This window comes from Bison bison, unplaced genomic scaffold (assembly GCF_000754665.1).
Source record: "Bison bison bison isolate TAMUID 2011002044 unplaced genomic scaffold, Bison_UMD1.0 scf7180017864143, whole genome shotgun sequence".
Lineage (NCBI taxonomy): Eukaryota > Metazoa > Chordata > Mammalia > Artiodactyla > Bovidae > Bison > Bison bison.
In genome coordinates this window covers 6,723,002-6,744,621 of record NW_011494715.1, presented here as the reverse complement: position 1 = coordinate 6,744,621, position 21,620 = coordinate 6,723,002, and the positions used below count along the sequence as shown (strand labels likewise).

Sequence of the window (21,620 nt, the reverse complement as noted above, 5' to 3'; positions counted from 1 at the left end):
GTTCAGAGGCTGTTGCAGGAATTCAAGCAGGAGGTGATGTCCTGAAAAGCAGTGTATGGTGACCGAATGGGAATGAGGGTGAGAAAGAATGGGAGGGAGGGAGGCTGGGAGGCAAGATGAGTTTCACTGTGGAAAACTAGGCTTTAGACCCTTACGTGCTGGTGCAGCAACCAGTTGAAGGTTTGCTTTAGAGCCAGGCTGTCCAGCAGAACATTCCACAGTGACTGAAATGTTCAGAACCCACATTGTCCACTGTGGTAGCACAGCCAAGGAACTGAATTACTGATTTGGATCAGTTTCAAGATAAACTTGAATAACCATGTGTGCCTTGTGACTGTTGTACAGCGCAGCAGTAGAGTATTGGGTATTTGGGCGTGGTGTCAGAAGAGAGGCCTGACCCAGCCATGGAAATTGAGAAGTCGTTAGCAAAAAGAGATCAGAGAGTGAAGCCATGGAAATGAATAGGAACCTTCAGAGAGTGGGCTGGGGTCCACAGTTTCTAGGAGTTTTTGGTGGTGAATGGGAAGGTCTTTCTGGTGAGAGCCCTGTGGGCTTCAGTTTTTAATAGCCCCAAACTATTAATAGGGCTTGCGTCTTGAATGTAGCGCTAGAATGTTAAGCTGACTTATCCAGCTGGCCCCAAATGATTATACTTTGTCACTCAATTATTCTCTCTTCTTACTAATACTTTTTTAAGGACCTGCCTGCCCACCAGAGTGAAATGTACTTTGCATATTGATGAATCTCTCTGTCTCTCTCTGCCCACCTTTCCCTTCCTCCCTTTCTTTCTCCCAATGAAATTATTTGTAATAAATATTTTTAAAAGAAAGGGCATAACAAAATCCTGTTCTTGTAAGGCTCTGATCTCACTATTCTTGTTTTTAACCTAGGTATTTATATTAGCAGACTTATTGTGGCCCATAATGCTAAACCAGGTAATTTTAGTGTATATTAATTCTTCTTCCCTGGTGGCTCAGTCGGTGAAGAATCCACCTGCAATGCAGAAGACCCAGGCTCAATCCCTGGATTGAGAAGATCCCCTGGAGAAGGAAATGGCAACCCACTCCAGTATTCTTAGCTGGAGAATCCCCTCGGATAGAGGGGCCTAGCGGGCTATAGTCCATGGGCTCACAAGAGTAGGACACAACGAAGCAACTAAACCACCACCATATTAATTGTTGTGACCTCAGTCACTTGCTGTCAGAACTTTGAGGAGGTGCATAAGGAATTTCTGAGAAATATCTTAGAATTAAAATTATTTTTCTCCAGGCCTTCTTAGAAGCAGAGATGTAAAGATGACTTTCTAAGATTTCCTCTTCCCCAACCATATTCCTCATTCCAGAGCTACCGCTACCTGTGTCAGACTTTGTTTCGCTCTGTTGCTGCTGCTCACCTTCTTGCCCGTTTATTTGTGTAACAGGTAGTGAATTTTCTTTCCTCAGGGGCCACACTGTGAAGGCAGTGTGCGAGTCCTTCCACCTGGCCAAAGATTCTGGCTTCAAAGTGGTGGCTCACATGATGCCTGATCTGCCGAATGTGGGGCTGGAGAGAGACATTGAACAGTTCACAGTAAGTGTTGACCCAAACCAGGCTGCCGTGAGAATGCCTGTGCGTCCTGCTGCTACCCGCTCTGCTTTTTTTCTCTTTTTTTGTTTAACTTTTTATTTTGTGTTGGCGTATAGCCGATTAACAATGTTGAGATAGTTTCAGGTGGATAGTGCAGGGACTCAGCCATATGTATACATGTATCCAGTAAGTATAATTCTTCCATCTTTTGGGAATTGTTCTCTGACTGATTCCTCCACTGGATATGAATATTTTTAATGTTAATTATATGAACTTTCTAGGCAATTTGTTAAAAATATTTTCCCCACACTATTAATATTTTTCTTGGTCTTTTACTTTTTTTTCTGTTGTCAAGCTTTCCTGTTTACTTATTTATTTAGTGATTTCTTAAGATGCTTCTAAGCTTAGAACTGCCTTTCTCTTTCAGGATTTCCCTAAACAGGGAAAGAAACTATTCTGTTTTCTTCTAGCCTTTCCGTTCTTTGAATTTTAATACCTAACTCTGGGGTTTGTTTGCTTTTTTAAAAGATAATTTATTAATGTATTTTTGGTCGTGCTGGGTGTTCATTGCTGCACTCGGGCTTTCTCTGGTTGTGGCGAGGGGGGCTCCTCTTGGTTGTGATGCACGGGCTCTCATCATGACGGCCTCTCGTGTCGTGGAGCTCGGCTCTATAGGCTTCAGCGGTTGCATCTCACAAGCTCAAGAGCTTGGGCTCAGGAGTTGAGGTGCCCAGTCTCCAGTTGCCTGCAGTGTGTGAAATCTCTGACCAGGGATCAGACCATGTCCCCTGCATTGGCAGGTGGGTTCTTATCCACTGTACCCCCAGGAAATCCTGTTCGTTTGTTTTCACCCTATCACATGTTAGCTTGATCCATGTTAGCTTGGTCTTGGGAAATGAGATTGGTCAGAACTCTTTCTTCCTTCAGATTCTCAAATAGGAAAGTGGCTTAGGGATATCCTTTTAGAGAAGAGGATGAAAATGTTTATCAAGTTATTTCATCAGCAAAAAGACTTTTATGCTCTGTTATTAGAACTGTGGAATTCATCATGATGTTCTTTCTTTCCTTTCAGAAAGTTTATTTTTATTATTTCCAAGCAAATGAAATACAACTAAAGGTCTGTTTTATAAGACAGCATTAATTCACAGATGTTCACAGATGTTACGAATTCCCTCATATTGACTATGTAATAGATTTTGAGCCATATCTTCCTCTCAGTCGTATTAGCTGGGTACTAGACTATAAGCCTAAAAGGCACCTGAAACACACATTTCTTTAGCACAGCTTCTGGGTGGGCCAGTGGTATAGCCAGAGTTCATAACTTTAAGTGCCCTTGGGGAAAGAAAAATGTAAAGTAATAGCAAATAACTGAGTCTCACAATTTATTTTCTTAGTGTCTTTAAAGAATAGTTCAGAAATAACATTGCAAAGACAGCCCTCCATGTAAACAGATTTATCTTCTTGTTTACAATCTTTTCAAAGAAACCCACAGGGAATATGAGTAGACTGTATGCCTTTTCTAACTTCATCCCAGCAAATGAATAACACAATAGAGCCAAAATGAGAAAAATCAGATTTCTCTCTAGAAAAAAATCCTCTGAAAAATCAACCTATAGATTATTGTAAATATTTTTACAAATCAATTTTTTTAAAAAGACACCCTAATAGAATGGGGGAAAAAAATCTTGAACAAGCACTTCACAAATAAGATGTTCAGCTACTCAATACCTGTTCAAAAGTTCTCTAAGTCATTTATCTTCAAAGAAATGAAATTTAAAACTACAGTGCACGGCTAGTGTATACTCATCAGGGTAGTGAAAATGAAAAAAGACAATATCAAGTGTTGATAAGAGTGTGAAGCAACTGGAACTCTCATTCACTGTTAGTGGGAATATAAATTGGTACATCAGATTAGAAAGCTGTTTGATAGTATCTACACTTATGATTTGTGTACTTTTCCATACTAAGATATATTTCAATAAAAGGTTTACTAATTAAAAAAAAAACAAACTAGGTTTTGTCTAGGAAATCTTGTTTTCTAGAGATTTTCTGAACTAGTAGGCAGCATGTTATTGGCACCCACTCCAGTCCTCTTGCCTGGAGAATCCCACAGATGGAGGAGCCTGGTGGGCTGCAGTCCATGGGGTCGCTAGGAGTCAGAGACGACTGAGTGACTGCACTTTCACTTTTCACTTTCATGCATTGGAGAAGGAAATGGCAACCCACTTCAGTGTTCTTGCCTGGAGAATCCCAGGGACGGGGGAGCCTGGTGGGCTGCCGTCTGTGGGGTCGCACAGAGTCGAACATGACTGAAGTGACTTAGCAGTAGCAGGCAGCATATTTTACACTTTAAAAACTTTTTCCTCGTCTACTTTTATTGTCACATTAGCAGCCCACAGATAGTTCCCTTAACATGTTTTATTCATTGGAAGCATTGCTAGGTAAGGGGTCTACTTGTAACAATTGTAGAAGTCTATAAAATGTTATCACTCTGGAGGACAAGGCAGCCTTGCCTGGTACACCCATAAAGCATCTACAGCCACTGAGGTATTGCAGCCATAGTATCTCTAGGGTTGTGTGCTGTGCACCTTAGTTATAAATTGGCTTTGCTCTCACACCTTGTTACTTAGGTTAATTCTGAGTCACTAAGAGCAGAAGTGGTCATTTGCGTCTGTTCAATGTAGATTCACACTCTTATCTAGTGATAGGTGCAGAGCTGGTCAAAGCTGTGTGTGATCAACAGCATTTACTTATATTGTCTAGTAACTCAAATTTCCTTTTGGAATGAAATTTTCTTTTTCCTTATAAAGCTGAAAATCCTGGTTGTGATGGAGAATGTTTAACATCTTAGGACTTTATCCTCCGAGCATTAACTTCACCCTTTCCACCTGTCCTCAGATAAGACTACAAAATGTTGTATCATTTATTACTCATAATGACTTTTTGCTGTTTCGGTCTTTTATTCTTTTAAAATTAGACTGCTTTTGGATATGCAAGCTCAGGGTGCTGAAAATGCTTAGCATTTCAGCTAAGTGTAGCTAAAAAAGTGTTGGTTTCTCTTGAGGAAAAATTATCTCCAGAACCTTCTGTCAATCATGGGAAGTCTTTCAAAGTCCATCCATGTTTGCCCACCTTTTTGACTCTCAGGAGTTGCCCGCACCCCCACTGAGCTTTTTTCCCAAAAACCAAGTGATCAAATTATAGTTTGGCAGGTCCTCCGCTGCCAACACAGACACACACATACACACAGCCTGCCCTCAAACATTGTGATATACTTGCTAATCTCCAAATCCAAAGGCTACTTCTCTGCTGACATTTTATCCAACCTTAGCATTTGTTGTTGTTAGAGACTATCTCCAGGGATTTCCCTGGTGGTCCAGTGGTTAAGAATCCACCTCCCAGTGCAAGGAATGAAAGTTAGATCCCTGGTCGGGGAAGGTAGATCCCACGGGACTATCTCCAGTCTTAAATTCTCACCTCCCTGGCTTTTGTGACTCTGCTGCCTCCTGCTTCCCTTTTTACCTCTAGGACTATTTCTTTTCTGCTAGATCTTCTTTTTCTCCTCACTGCATAAATGTGGCTTCTGTCTTTTGCTCTTCTGTCTATACATGTGTCTTTCTTCTGTTGTCCTGATTTTACCACTTACACTTCAACGAATCTCATTTTCTCTGCAGTCTTAAGCCTCAGCTCTTAAGTCCAATTGCTGAACACTCTTCAACAGGCACCAGAGGCCTTACCCGCACTTCAGACGTAATGTATCCAATATGGACATACTTCTGCATTCCCCAGTGGTCTCCTCCTCTTCTGTTTCCTGTACTATTTGTGGCCCCGCCATCCACATACTCTCCCAAGCTAGACATTTAGGAATCATTCAGGAGGAAGTAGAAAATATTTGGACTCCAGAGCCAGCCTGGGGTGAGCTTGAATCCTGGCCCCACCACTTGGTAGCAAACTGTTTGAACTTCTTTGTTCCTCAGTTTCCTCATCTTTAAAATGGGGTGGCTGTGAAGATGGGCAGAGATAATGCATAGTTAGAAAAATGCCTGGCACAGAGCGAGTGCTCATACATCTTTGCTGCTGCTGCTCCTCTTACTGTTCCCTGGACTCTGGGTCTGATCCAACAGGAGGTCCTGTCTGTTACTCCCTCTGAATATCTTTTAAAGCTGTCCCCTCCTCTTCACCCCCACCACCACAGCTTCATGCTTTCGTCAACCCCCTGCAAAGGCAGACAGCTTCTTATCTAAGTCACAGGGCCACCAGCCATGTTCCCGTCTAATGTATCATTCACATCACCAGCAGAATGATGTTTATTAATTTTTAAGTTTATAAAATAAGTGGAATTAATAAGCTGTTATTAAATAGTATTTGAGAATCCAGTACCTCCTAAGGGGGTCATATCGAAATGCAGTAGTCCTCGCCACTTTCAACTGTTGTAGCCTAGTGGTGGGGGCGGGGGTTCTAATATTTACCACTATGTTTCCTTCTTCCATGTTTGGATTGCTTTTTCCTGAGCATCAGTAGAGAGAAAGTCGCTCGGTTGTGTCTGACTCTTTGCGACCCCATGGACTATAGCACACCATGCTTCCCTGTCCATCACCGACTCCTGGAGCTTGCTCAAACTCATGTCCACTGACTCGGTGATGCCATCCAACCATCTCATCCTCTGTCATCCCCTTCTCTTCCTGCCCTCAGTCTTTCCCAGCATCAGGGTCTTTTCCAATGAATTCGCACCTCACATCAGGTGGCCAAAGTATTGGAGCTTCAGCTTTAGCATCAGACCTTCCAGGTGGTCCAAGTATTGAAGCTTCAGCTTCAGCATCAGTGCTTCCAGTGAAGATTCCTTTAGGATTGACCAGTTTGATCCCCTTGCTGTCCATGGGACTCTCAGGTGTCTTCTCCAACACCACAGTTCAAAAGCATCTCCTGTGTCTCCTGCATTGCAGATGGATTCTTTACTCACCGAGCCATTGGGGAAGCCAATATATCATACTTATGTTCTTTTCTTAAGTAACTTTTTGTTTTTCTTCCAGTTAACTATAAAATCATCTCTTTTTTTTCTTTCTTATTAGTTCTCCAAGTTCTGTAACCTTCAAATGTGCCTGTTCAGTGTTAAAGCCCCTCTGTCACTGGCCAACTGTGTCAGATACTCTAAGTTCCATTTTTAGACTCAAAATATAACTCTTGGACATTTAATCTTCCAGCTCCAACCTGGACTGGCAATTCTCTGTCTGGTTCACAGGTGTTTTCCTTAGGGCTCCTCTTCTGACTCTCTACAGTCAGAACCTTTGTTTTGGAAACCAAATTAATCTTTTTATTGGTTTATTCCTTTACTTTTATTGGTTTACTTGGGCTTCCCTGATGGCTCAGATGATAAAGAATCTGCCTGTAATGCGGGAGACCCAGGTTTGATCCCTGGGTTGGGAAGATGCCCTGGAGGAGAAAATGGCAACCCTCTCCAGTATTCTTGCCTGAAGAATCCCCATGGACAGAGGAGCCTGGAGGGCTATAGTTCATGGGGTTGCAAAGAGGCAGACACAACTAACACTAACACTTCACACTTCAACACTTCCTTTACTAAAACACATGCTCCAGCAGCTTCCTAAGAAAGGATTTATCATGGAAAGCAAACCTTTTACATGTGCAAGAATGTCTCTTCTGTCTTCCACCTTCACACTTAACAGAATCCTATAAAGCCATTTTCCCTCCTTTTTTTCTTTTTTAAAACATTATGCCATTGTCTTGTAGCTCTTCTAGTGCTGCTAAGAAGCATACTGTCATTCTTATTCCTAATACTGTATTCCTTATTCCTTAAAAACTACTATATATATAACCTGGGTTTTTTCACTCTGGAGAAAGTGATGTATCACAGTGGTGTATCTTAAGAGAGTTTTTTTTGATTAATCATGCTATATTTTGATCAACTCTTCTGAGAAATTTCTTTGTACTATGGGATACTTTTTCCTGTTTCATTTTCTGTGTTCTGTTTCTAAAACTCATATTAGAAATGTTGGATCTCCCAGGCTGATTATCTGATATTCTTATCTTTTCTGCTTTTGTCTTTTTTTTTCCTGCTTTCTTATTATTTTCTCACTTTATCTTTCAACTTTTCTATTAGATGTTTTTGTTATAGTTTTAATTTCCAAGAGTTCTTTCTTACATTCAGTTCTCTAGCATCCTCTTGTTTTGTGTGTGTGTGTGTGTGTGTGCGCGCGCGCTCAATCATGTCCACCTCTTTGTGGCCCCCTGGACTGCAGCACTCCAGGCTCCTCTGTTCATGGAATTTTCCAGGCAAAAGTACTGGAGTGGGTTTTCATTTCCTTCTCTAGGGGATCTTCCTGACCCAGGGATCAAACAAACCCACGTCTCTTGCATCTCCTACATTGGCAAGTTCTTTGCCACCTAGGAAGCCCTTTATGGATGTACTAGATCTTCTCTCTCTAAAGGAATTACAGTTTGTTTTTTTAAGGTTTATTTTCCCTTCATGCAATGCCTCTGTTTGCTCCAAGTTCCTCTGTTTCTTTTTGTTTGGTCTGCCTTTCCTGTTTTACACTTCCCCCCAAGTATCTGGTAATCGTTAGCCAAATGGTCATGCCTTAAAGATGAGGAGCTGAAAAACCAGATCACAAACTCTTTGTGGCTTGTTGATGGTATACCTCACAGTAATCAGCCTTCCTTTCTTTAGGGGATTCCCAAATGTCAGTACCCTGAACTCTTATTTAGGACCATTTATTTAATCCAGAGACAAACTCTCCAGCTTGCTCTTGGGGGCTGTGGGGGATATGTGTCTAGGTCACAGCAAACTGGTTACTGGTGTCCAGGGAGCAGGGTGGGGCCCACCATTTACCATGCTGGCTTTCACTTAATCTCCGTGTTTTCAAGCTCTGATCCTCACTCACATCTTCCTTTGCACCTGCCATCTCAGAGTCCAGCAGCTTTCTAGTTTCTCCAGGGAACAAATGGGCACCTTAAAAATGTCACCTTCTACAGGTGACTGCCTGTAGAAGGACTCAGAACTTAGGGGAATTAGAGATAAATCTGTGAAAAGACTTTGATCCAGTGCCATCTTCCCTCCTGCCTGATGCGTGCGGTTTCTGATGTACGTGCCTTCCTGGGACTCTCGTGTGGCTGAGCTGCCCTTTCCTCCGTACCCTTCTTTGCAGATGGTTTGTTTGCAGTTTTCTTCATTTGCAGTCATTTCCCAGTCTTCCATTTTCTGTCTTCCAGAAATTACTGCCATCACTTACTCCTCCTCCTCTCTCGTCTGATGTTCCCTTTGTTCCTCCGAGTTTATGCTTTAAAAAAAATTATTTCCTGTTATTTTAGTGTGATTTTGGAAGGAAAGGAAAGAAACACATATTTCAATTCTCTGTGTTTACCAGAAATCCTGCGCCAATTCCATCTATCATCATTCTTATGAAAGGATTATATCAGCCCTTATATCTCCTAAATTTATTATGCAAGTAGCCAGAAGTACTTTGCTGAAATCCTATGTTCCCCGTATGGATGCAGACTAGGTGGAGAGTGACTTGCATACATACTTTTTGTGGATGGCTATAGAATATTTATTAAAGACTGGATGACTCTTTAAAATAGAAATGTTACAGGGAAAATTACACGCAGTTACAGCAGACTGTCCCTCAGAGCCAATGGTGCACAAAGATTACAGCATTTAAGATGATAATAGGAATCAATGAGAGAGATCGAAAACTCAGTAGTTATATCTCTTTGGAAAGCAAGTTACACAATGGGAAGCTCTGGAGTAATAACAGCACAAGATAGAAAGCATTTACTCCATTCACAAGATACAGTACTCTGGCCATTTAGATACTAATGCCAGGTCGGGGTGAGAGGGAACTATATGAATCCACTTTAATTCCTCCATCACATGTCAAGTGGAATCTAGATAAGAGCAGATTTGCAGTGCAAAATCATAGAAAGGAGAAGGCTTGATGTCTCCTTGCTTCATCCCAAGTAAAGAAATAAGCCAGCTGAGGTGATACAATGCAGGAAATGACTGTCTCAAAAGAGATGAATTAGCTGTACTGCTCAGCATCCAGGTGACAAATGGACTGTGTGTGTCTTCTGGGTTAGGAACGGTGCCCGCTGGCCTGAGAGCAACACAGTCATACCCAGGGGTCGGCATACTTTCTCTGCAGAGGGCCACACAGGAAACATTAGGTTTTGCAGCCCAGATAATGATCTATGTCACTTTTAAAAGTCACTTTTAAGTATACTTCATTATTAAAGGAGATTGTGGTCTGGAGGTAAAGGCAGGCATCAGATGAATCTTCAGTGTGATGATGTTAAGAAAGCAATAATACAGAATTCCCCCCCGCCAAAAAAAAATTTAAGTGAAGCAACTTGTATTTGAAGGTCAGTAAGACCTCGTTGAAGAATTGGCATTCGAGCTGAGACCTAAAGGTGAGCTAGATGAAGAAAACCTGATAAGATTTCCAGGCAGAGGAAATTGCCTTTGCCACGGCAGGAAGGCAAGGTTGGGAAGCTGGCAAGTGATGACCCCGCAGCAGTGGCCAGGAGCTGGGTCAGCCAGGGCTTGGGCACCCAGCACCCAAGTGTCTTGCTCCCGTGAGACTATAAAAACAGTGAGTTTCTGTTCTGTTTCCCCACGCTTGATGGAAAGTAGTCTAGGGACCAGGCAGGTGTGTGAGAGAAGTCGGCCCAGGATGGAAACTTCACCGTGGGTAATCTCCATGTAACTAATGGAGCTCATCTTCCCTCTCCACAGGAGTTTTTCGAGAACCCAGCTTTCCGTCCTGACGGTTTGAAACTCTACCCTACCCTGGTGATTCGTGGGACAGGGCTCTATGAACTGTGGAAGTCAGGAAGATACAAGAGTTATTCCCCCAGCGACCTGATCGAGTTGGTGGCCCGGATCCTGGCCCTCGTGCCCCCGTGGACTCGAGTGTACCGCGTGCAGAGGTAGTGTGTTATCTTTCATGCCCGCAGTCATTACTGACAAGTCTGTCTATCCAGTGTCTAATGAGAACAGTGTCATTGAAAATTGATGGGTTTGAATTTTTTTTCATTACAAATGGGACACCAGGGATGCTGTCTGTAGACAGAGGGTCTGGGAACAAATGGGACATCAGGAATGCTCTCTGTATATAGAGGGGTTGGGGATAAGACAGGTGTCCAAGCTGCTTTGCTAGTGTCATCTGTATCCATGTGTTAATTCCTCCACTCATTCATGAGCCAGGAGATGGGTGGAGGGTGATGGTCAGCAGTGTGGTGTTGGATTGCAGGAGCCTGTGATCTCAATCAGTGTTTCCTCTTCCGGATCTGCTCCAACCCAGATCCTATACTGAGTGTGAGAGGACGCACTGACCATGTGTGTGTTATCCCTGTTCTAGAGCCCCTGAGAGAGTAGCAACAGGCATTCTTCACTGATATTAATGTAACTATGGAGAAAGAGTGACCTGTTCCTGTTGGCATGAAGGAAATCACCTGAACAGTTTTTCCTAGGATAGAGAATCTGAGATCTCGTTTACAATCATGGTTTTGTTTTTTTTCCCTTGTCTGTGCTGAGGCACGCGGAATTTTAGTTCCCTGATCAGGGATCAGAACCATGTCCCCTGCACTGGAACTTTAGTTCAGTTGAGTCGCTCAGTCGTGTCCGACTCTTTGCGACCCCGTGGACTGCAGCACACCAGGCCTCCCTACCCATCACTAACTGCTAGAGCTTGTTCAAACTCATGTCCATTGAGTAGGTGACGCAGTCCAACCATCTCATCCTCTGTCGTCCCCTTCTCCTCCCGCCTTCAATCTTTCCCAGGATCAGGGTCTTTTCCTATGAGTCAGTTCTTCACATCAGGTGGCCAAAGTATTGGAGTTTCAGCTTCAACATCAGTCTTTCCAATGAATATTCAGGACTGATTTCCTTTAGGGTGGACTGGCTGGATCTCCTTGTAGTCCAAGGGACTCTCAAGAGTCTTCTCCAACACCACAGTTCAAAAGCATCAATTCTTCGGCACTCAGCTTTCTTTATAGTCCAGCTCCATACATGACTACTGGAGGAACCATAGCCTTGACTAGACAGACCTTTGTTGGCAAAGTAATGTCTCTGCTTTTTAATATGCTGTCTAGATGGGTCATAGCTTTCCTTCCAAGGAGCAAGCATCTTTTAATTTCATGGCTACAGTCACCATCTGCAGTGATTTGGGAGCCCCGAAATATAAAGTCTGTCACTCTTTCCATTGTTTCCTCATCTATTTGTCATGAAGTGATGGGACCAGTTGCCATCATCTTAGTTTTCTGAATGTTGAGTTTTAAGCCAGCTTTTTCACTCTCCTCTTTTACTTTCATCAAGAGGCTCTTTAGTTCTTCTTTGCTTTTTGCCATAAGGGTGGTGTCATCTGCATATCTGAAATTATTGATATTTCTCCCGGCAAACTTGATTCCAGCTTGTGCTTCATCCAGCCTGGCATTTTGCATGATGTACTCTACATATAAGTTAAATAAGCTGGATGACAATATATAGCCTTCACATACTCCTTTCCCAATTTGGAAACAGTCTGTTGTTCCATGTCCAGTTCTAACGTTACTTCTTTTCCTGCATACAGATTTCTCAAGAGGCAGGTAAGGTGGTCTGGTATTCCCATCTCTTTCAGAATTTTCCACAGTTTGTTGTGATCCACGTAGTCAAATCTTTAACATGGTCAATGAAGCAGGAGTAGATGTTTTTCTGAAACTCTCTTGCTTTTTCAATGATCCAGCAAATGTTGGCAATTGATCTCTGGTTCCTCTGCCTTTTCTAAATCCAGCTTGAACATCTGGAAGTTCCCAGTTCATGTACTATTGAAGCCTGGCTTGGAGAATTTTGAGCATTACTTTACTAGCGTGTGAGATGAGTGCAATTGTGCAATAATTTGAACGTTCTTTGGCATTGCCCTTCTTTGGGATTGGAATGAAAATTTACCTTTCCCAGTCCTGTGGCCACTGCTGAGTTTTCCAAAGTTGCTGGCATATTGAGTGCAGCACTTTCACAGCATCATCTTTTAGGATTTGAAATAGCTCAACTGGAATTCCATCACCTCCACTAGCTTTGTTCATAGTGATGCTTCCTAAGGCCCATTTAACTTCACTTTCTAGGATGTCTGGCTCTAGGTGAGTGATCATACCATTGTGCTTATCTGGGTCATGAAGATCTTTTTTGTATATTTCTTCTGTGTATGCTTCTTTATATCTTCTGCTTCTGTTAGGTCCATACCATTTCTGTCCTTTATTGTGCCCATCTTTGCATGAAATGTTCCCTTGGTAGCTCTAATTTTCTTCAAGAGATCTCTAATCTTTCCCCATTCTATTGTTTTCTTCTATTTCTTTGCATTGATCACTGAGGAAGACTGTCTTATCTCTCCTTGCTATTTTGGAACTCTGCATTCAATTGGGTATATCTTTCCTTTTCTCCTTTGCCTTCCACTTCTCTTCTCTACTCAGCTATGTGTAAGGCCTCCTCAGACAACCAGTTTGCCTTTTTGCATTTCTTTTGCTTGGGAATAGTCTTGATCACTGCCTCCAGTACAGTGTCACAAACCTCTGTCCATAGTTCTTCAAGCACTCTATCAGATCTAATCCCTTAAATCTGTTTGTTACTTCCACTGTATAATCATAAGGGATTTGATTTAAGATCGTACCTGAATGGTCCAGTGGTTTTCTCTGTGTTCTTCAATTTAAGTCTGAATTTGGTGATAAGGAGTTCATGAGCTAAAACAGTCAGCTCCCAGTCTTGTTTTTGCTGATTGTATAGAGCTTCTCCATCTTTGGCTGCAACGAATATAATCAGTCTGATTTTGGTATTGACCATCGGGTGATTTCCATTTGTAGAGTCTTCTCTTGTGTTGTTGGAAGAGAGTATTTGCTATGACCAGTGCGTTCTCTTGGCAAAACTCAGTCTTTGCCTTGCTTCATTTTGTATTCCAAGGCCAAATTTGCCTGTTATTCCAGGTGTTTCTTGACTTCCTACTTTTGCATTCCAGTCCCCTATAATGAAAAAGACATCTTTTTTGGGTGTTAGTTCTAAAAGCTCTTGTAGGTCTTCATAGTACCGTTCAACTTCAGCTTCTTCAGCATTACTGGTTGGGGCATAGACTTGGATTACTGTGATATTGAATGGTTTGTCTTGGAAACGAACAGAGATCATTCTGTTATTTTTGAGATTGCATCCAAGTACTACATTTTGGACTCTCTTGTTGACTATGAGGGCTACTCCATTTCTTCTAATGGATTCTTGCCCACAGTAGTAGATATAATGATCATCTGAATTAAATTCACCCATTCCAGTCCATTTTAGTTCACTGATTCCTAAAGTGTTGATGTTTACTCTTGCCATCTCCTGTTTGACCACTTCCAATTTACCTTGATTCATGGACCTAACATTCCAGGTTCCTATTCAATATTTTCTTTATGGCATTAGACTGTCCTTCCATCACCAGTACATCCACAACTGGGTGTTGTTTTTGCTTTGGCTCCATCTCTTAATTCTTTCTGGAGTTATTTCTCCTTTCTTCTTCAGTAGCATATTGGGCACCTACTGACCTGGGAGTTTATCTTTCAGTGTCCTACCTTTTTGCCTTTTCATACTGCTCATGGGGTTCTTAAGGCAAGAATGCGGAAGTTGTTTGCCATTCCCTTCTCCAGTGGACCACGTTTTGTCAGAACTCTCCACCATGACCGTCCCGTCTTAGGTGGCCCTAGTTGCATTGAGTTAGACAAGGCTGTGGTCTATGTGATCAGTTTGGTTAGTTTTCTGTGATTGTGGTTTTCAGTCTGTCTGCCCTCTGATGAATAAGGATAAAGGCTTTGGAAGCTTCCTGATGGGAGAGACTGACTGAGGGGGAAACTGGATCTTGTTCTGATGGGCCATGCTCAGTAAATCTTAAATCCAATTTTCTGTTGATGGGTGGAGCTGTGTTCCCTCCCTGTTGTTTGACCTGAGGCCAAACTATAGTGGAGGTAATGAAGATAATGGCGACCTCCTTCAAAAGGTCCCCTGGACGCAGTGTTACACTCAGTGCCCCCAACCCTGCAGCAGGCCACGGCCGACCCATGCCTCTGCCAGAGATTCCTGGACTCTTAACGGGCAAGTCTGGGTCAGTCTCTTGTGGTCACTGCTCCTTTCTCCTGGATCCTGGTGTGCACAAGGTTTTGTTTGTGCCCTCCAAGAGTCTGTTTCCCCAGTCCTGTGTAAGATCTGGCAGCTCTATGGTGGGGTTAATGGCGACCTCCTTTAAGAGGGCTTATGCCACAGCCAGGTCTGCTGCACCCAGAGCCCCTGCCCCTGTGGCAGGCCACTGCTGACCTGTACTTCCTCAGGAGACACTTAAACACTCACAGGCAGGTCTGGCTCAGCCTCTGTGGGGCCTGCTGGTGCACACAAGGTTTTGTTTGAGCCCTTGAACCATCTCTGATGGGTATGGGGTTTGTTTCTAAATGCAGTTTTGCCCCTCCTGCCGTCTTGCTGGGGCTTCTCCTTTGCCCTTGGATGTGGGGTATTATCTCTTTTTGGTGGGATCCAATATTGTCCTGTCAACGGTTGTTCAGCAGCGAGTTGTAATTTTGGAGTTCTTGAAGGAGAAGATGAGCACACGTCCTTCTACTCTGCCATCTTATGGATATACTGTAGTGGAAGAGTGGAGCCCTAACCACCGGACACTCAGGGAAGTTCCACCCCCGCCTTTTTTTTCTAACTAGAAACATAACACTGAAGATAAAGTTAAAGGCCATAACGTTACCTATTTACTACAATCCTGACAAAGCCATTCCTGCATTTCCTGGTTGTTAAGGCACATTTCCACCACCCTGCTCAAAACCACCCAGATTCTAATATTACCAGTAAAAGACCAAATGGGATTAACAAATGGATGTCCTGTCAGCTGTCCTGTGACTAGTACTCTGCTGAGCACAAAGACTGTGCTACTCATAACATACAGCAGAACTGTCAACTATGGGAAGATCATCAAGGACGTAAAATAATGGATTTGCTTAAAGGTCAAAGGGTGTTTGGGCTTCTTAGGTGACTCAGTGGTAAAGAATCCACCTGCCAATGCAGGAGACACAGGTTTGATCCCTGGTTGGGGAAGATCCTCTGAAGTAGGAAATGGCAGCCTACTCCAGTATCCTTGCCTGGAGAATCCCATGGACAGAGGAGCCTGATGGGCTACAGTCCGTGGGGTTGCAAAGAGTCGGACCCGACTGAGCAACTAAACAAGAACAACATCAAAGAATGGTTATACATTTCTGCCACAACATATTGATTTCTTAAATTTTTATAATTGTTGGCCCACCATAAGGACCTAAATTGCTTAATGATCTTTTTTTTTTTTTTTAAGTACAGTTAAAAATAAAAAGGAGAAGGACTTCCTTCGTGGTCCAGTGGTTAAGACTCTGTGCTCCCAATGCCAGTCTCCATGCTCCATTATCCTAAGTTTAGTTCCTGATCAGGGAACTAGGATCCTTCATGCTGTATGATGTAACCATAAATAAATAAATACACACCAATTTCTTTAAAAAAAAAAATTACTAAGGAGATAGTGATGAGAAAATTCAGTTATCACAATTATTTGCATTCTCCTCCTTCTCTTTCACCTTTCTGGAACAATTCAGTCTAAGAGACATTAGGAGGTACTGAGCCATGCAGGCATCCTCATGGAGATCTAGGGAGCCATGGGACCCAGAGCACGGGGAGGAGGGTGTTCTTGTGAAGGAGTCAGTTGCGGGGTTCAGGCTGGAGCGGCCCAGGTGTGAGGGGGGACATTCTTGCTGATGCCTGCCCTTGGCACCATTTGTCAGCAGGGCAAGGAGAGTGTGTCCAGGGGATCCAGAGATGAGGACAGAAAGAAAGGGTCAGTAACATGCAGGAGGTGGATCTAGTAGGTAGACAATATTAAGGGTAATGGACCTGGCTTTTTGTTATCTGAAAAGAGAATTTGTCATTGTTGTGCAGTTGCTAAGTAATGTCCAGCTCTTTGTGACCCCATGGACTGTAGCCCTCCAGGCTGCTCTGTCCATGGGATTCTCCAGGCAAGCATACCGCCATTCCCTTTTGTACAGGATCTTCCCAACCCAGGGATCAAGCCTGCTTTGGCAGGCAGGTTCTTTACCATTGAGCCATCAGGGAAGCCTGAAAATGGAACTACAAATATGAAAAAGGAAAAAATTAGAATATACCACATGGTGTTCTGGAATAGGGGATACTGGTGTCAATTTGTGGTTTTCAACCTGTCCGGTAGATATAGAAATAATTGTAACAAATGATAACAAATACAGTGTGTGTGTGTGGACATGTCCTTTTCACAGTCTATTTAACAGGCATGGTTTTTGCAATTCTGGGCTGCTTGTTGGTGAGCTGGCTGTTTGAAATGGCCTCTAAACATCATACTGAAGTGTCGTATAGTGTTCCTGTATGCAAGAAGGCTGTAACTGTGCCTTATGGAGAAAATACCTATGTCAGATTAGCTTCATTCAGACATGAGCTATTTGAGGCATGCTGCTAAGTCGCTTCAGTCGTGTCCAACTCTGTGCGACCCCATGGACTGCAGCCCACCAGGCTTCTCCGTCCATGGGATTCTCCAGGCAAGAACACTGGAGTGGGTTGCCATTTCCTTCTCCACTTTGAGGCATGAGTTCAATGTTAATGAAGCATCTCTCCATCTATTGAGAAAAAGAGCACAAGACCGTACATAGAAACACAAATTTTTAAAAAGTCACGTTTGATCAGCTGATGGGAATGCTGGGACCAGAGGCTCACAGGAAGTTGGGATGGAGTCTAGGATTAGACAGTAGTAAAGTGCCGCTGTCAGTCTCTGGATTTTGGTGGTTGTATTATGGTTATGTAAAAGAATATCCTTGCTGTAGGAGATACTTAAGAGTATTCTGGGGGGCCATTGGGACATCTTGTTCCCAATTTACTTTCAAATACTTGAGGAATATAGTTATTGGTACCGCACTTGGGAATTTTTCTGTGACTTTGAGATGCAGTAAGTAGTGTTAACAACAGCAAAAGAAAAGTTTCCTTTGCATTTAACTGATTGGGGCCACCAGAGAAAAACGAGTACACTACTTCTCAGCAGTCAAGCGAGGCAACAGGTATCACAGAATAGACATTTCCCAGCCATGGTCACCAGTTTGCTTTTTTTTTTTTTTTAGCCAAGAATAACAAGGCATAGCATGGGAAATCAGATGAAGAGTTTGCATCCTCCCCACTGTATTTATCTTTAAATTCCTTAGTGCTGTAACCAGTGAGTCTCAAGCAATGAAGACATTGCTATAACATTAAAAGCTTAACTTTATAGGTTTTATGAAATATCACCGAGGGACATAATCATGGCTTACCATCAACTGAAAAAATAACGGCTTTGAGAAAACAGGAGCAGCAAATATAATCTCTCCAGTAAAACTATAAAGGGGTCATGACAGAAAGAATTAAGAGTATGTATTTTAGACAAGCAAAAGGGCATAGGAGGAGAAAGTCTTGATATTATGCATGACTAACATGAAGCTGATTAAAGAAACACCCATGTTCCCCGTTCTCCTGTCTCGACCCCATTACAGCTCTCTGGAGACTCGAACAGTAGAAGAGGCCCCCACCCCCTTCCCGCCCCCAGCTCTGACCCTAGGGGCCAGACTGTCTTTCTCTATCAGTACATCGCTTACAGGGTTTATGTGGAACACGTAGTACTCGGGGGTGTAGGATTAAGCTTTTGAAGTGACACTCTTATTACCTTACCAATGTGTGAGTGAATTAAAACCTGATAGACTACTGTGAAACAAGAAGTAAAATCTCTTTAAAAATGCCACCTTGGTAATGTCCTCAGTGAATCTCTGGGCAGTTTCTATTTGAAGACAGTGATGATTCAGTTGCCAGCAGTGAAGACCTTTGGTAGAGAGTCATCTCGAGTTTAGCTGTGTGGTCAGATTTTCATGCTTTGGGACTGATAATTTACTTAGCTTTTTCATTTATTTTTGATTTGGAGGAAGGCTGCTTCATACTGTTGTGTCGGTGTCTGGCGTACAGCAGCACGGATCAGCCATAGCTATACGTATGTCCCCTCTCCCCCTTGCTTCTCTCCCCACAGAGAGCCAGGCTGGGCTCCCTGTCTTATATAGCAACTTCCCTCCTAATTCTGAAGTTGATTATTTTCTAGTATTTTTAATATAAAGATAAAATCTTTGTCATTTTATTTTTACATTTTTGTGTGTTTAATATAGCTATGATGTTGTTTTTCACGTTTCCATTAGAATTCTGGGTTTTTGTGTAGCTCACTGTGGACTTCCCTGTAGCTCAAACAGTAAAGAATCTGCCTGCAATGCAGGAGACCAGGGTTCGATCCCTGGACCTGGAAGATCCTCTGGAGAAGGGAACAGCAACAGTTTCCAGTATTCTTCCCTGGAGAATCCGTTGGTGGGCTACAGTCTGTGGGGTTGCAAAGAGTCGGACACGACTAACACACATAAACTGTGGAATTCATTCAAGTTTACGATATCTTGCTACTTGTTTTTTAACGATTTTATTGACGTATTTTCTTGGTATGTGCTGCATAATATGATTCAAGTTTGTTTTATATTGACTTGCTTTTTGTTATCAATAGTCACTGACATTCTTGACCAGGCTTTGTGGTACTGGGGTGTGGGGTGTAATGTGGCATCACTGGTCATTGATCCAGTACATTCCTTTTTGATCATGTGATTTTTATGCTTCTTCCCAACAAAGTTCATAGAATAGTACTAATTATCAGAACTTATATTTTCTTCTCAATTTTCAGCCATGTATTTAATTTTTCTTGCAATATAACTATATTTACATCAACAGAATGATATTTCATTTATAAAGGTACTGTAAAAATCACTTTCAATATATGTGGTATGAACAGGCTTACATTATTTTTCTAAAACTTTCTTTGTATAATTGGGATGCAGTACATTTTGTTATCGTTGTTCAGTTGCCAAGTCAAATCCAACTCTTTGCGACCCCACGGAATGCAGTGCGCCAGGCTTTCCAGTCCTTCACTATCTCCCAGAGTTTGCTCAAACTCATGTCCATTGAGTCCATGATGCTATCTAACCATCTCATCCTCTGCCACCCTCTTTTGCCGTCAGTCTTTCTTAGCATCAGGGTCTTTTCCAGATATGCCACCCTTCGCATCAGGTGGCCAAAGTATTGCAGCTTCAGCATCAGTCCTTCCAATGAATGTTGGGGTTGATTTCCTTTAGGATTGACTAGTTTGATCTCCTTGCTGTCCAAGGGACTTTCAAGAGTCTTCTCAGGCACCCCAGTTCAAAGGCATCAATTGATTGGCACTCAGCCTTCTTTATGATCCAACTCTGACATCCATACATGACTCATGGGAAATCCATAGCTTTGACTATACAGACTTTTGTCAGCAAAGTGATGTCTCTGCTTTTTAATACTCTGTCTAGGTTTGTCATCCTTTTCCTTCCAGGGAGCAAGTCCTTTAATTTCATGCCTGCAGTCACCGTCCACAGTGATTTTGGAGCCCAAGAAAAGAAAATCTGTCATTGCTTCTGCTTTTTCCCCATCTGTTTGCCATGAAGTAATGGAACCAGATGCCATGATCTTAGTTTTTTGAATGTTGAGTTTTAAGCCAGCTTTTTCATTCTTCTTTTCACCCTCATCAAGAGGCTCTTTAGTTTCTCTTGACTTTCTGCCATTAGAGTGGTATCATCTGCATATCTGAGGTTACCCCCAGAGTAAATCTTCATAGGAAGAGGCAGGTTTCATATTCTTGCTATCACTCCTAGTATTTTATGCTTCTCTTTATACTATGATCATCACCATTTCAGTGTCTTGTGTGATAGTACAATGAGTTCTCTCAATTTAACAGACAGTGGGTCTGTGCGGTACATTTTATACACTGGCAAATAATGCTTTTTGAATTCTATTTCTTGCCAATGACTTAAAAAATCTTCATAGTTATCATTTTAATGGCAGCCTGGTAATCTAGCATTTGAATTTGTCTCATTCAGCAAACTGTTCCCTAATGTTAGACATTTAGGTTGCTTCCTGGTTTCTTCATCTCTCTTTTTTTATTATTATTATCTTGGCCTCTACTCCATCTAAAATTCATGTGCATAGAACTTTTTACTTCTGTTGAAGTAACCTGTTAGAGTAGTAGAACCCAGGAGAAGGATTACTCGTAACAAAGGATCTAAGCGTTGTTGTTACTATTCCTTTTAACATACTTTCTGGAACAAGGAACGTATAAATGAGTGTTATCTTTTTTGCTATGTATATTGATATGGTTTTCCAAAGGAATTATATCATATTAGAGTAAATATGTGGTTTCTGATTTTATCACAACCTCTACAGAATTAAATGGTTGTATTTTTTATTTTATTTACCTAGGATTTTAATTTGCATTTCCCGAGCTATTGGTGAGGATTAACATGTCTCCCATGAAGCTGATTATTATCTGTGTCTTCTTACATCAGTTGTCTGTTTATATATAATTTGCCAATCATGGAATTTGGATCATAAAGAAGATAGATGGTACTTTTTATTGAGATAGCTCAAAAAGAAAACTTGATAAATTTTAACTTTCAAAGGTCTTGGAATGGTCTTCTCTTTCCTGGGCGGATATGAAGACTAGGAAACCAACAAACTTGTGTTCGTGTTCACATAGTACAGTTCAGTTCAGTCGCTCAGTCATGTCCGACTCTTTGCGACCCCATGAACAGCAGCACCCCAGGCCTCCCTGTCCATCACCAACTGCGGGAGTCTACCCAAACTCATGTCCATTGAGTCAGTGATGCCATCCAGCCATCTCATCCTCTGTCGTCCCCTTCTCCTCCTGCCTTCAATCTTTCCCAGCATCAGGGTCTTTTCAGATGAGTCAGCTCTTCACATAGGTTGGCCAAAGTATTGGAGTTTCAGCTTCAACATCAGTCCTTCCAATGGACACCCAGGACTGATTTCCTTTAGGGTGGACTGGCTGGATCTCCTTGCAGTCCAAGGGACTCTCAAGAGTCTTCTCCAACACCACAGTTCAAAGGCATCAATTCTTCGGTGCACAGCTTTCTTT

General features: G+C 42.3%; 1 protein-coding gene across 1 annotated transcript in view; it reads left to right on the top strand.

Annotated features, from left to right (window-relative positions):
* The window catches only part of ELP3 (elongator acetyltransferase complex subunit 3), a 120,485-nt gene that overhangs the window by 45,001 nt on the left and 53,864 nt on the right, over positions 1 to 21,620 (top strand). The window contains exons 9-10 of the mRNA XM_010840293.1: positions 1,443 to 1,569; positions 10,313 to 10,506. Of these exons, the coding sequence (XP_010838595.1) occupies positions 1,443 to 1,569; positions 10,313 to 10,506 (321 nt within the window). The remainder of the gene's footprint in view (positions 1 to 1,442; positions 1,570 to 10,312; positions 10,507 to 21,620) is intronic.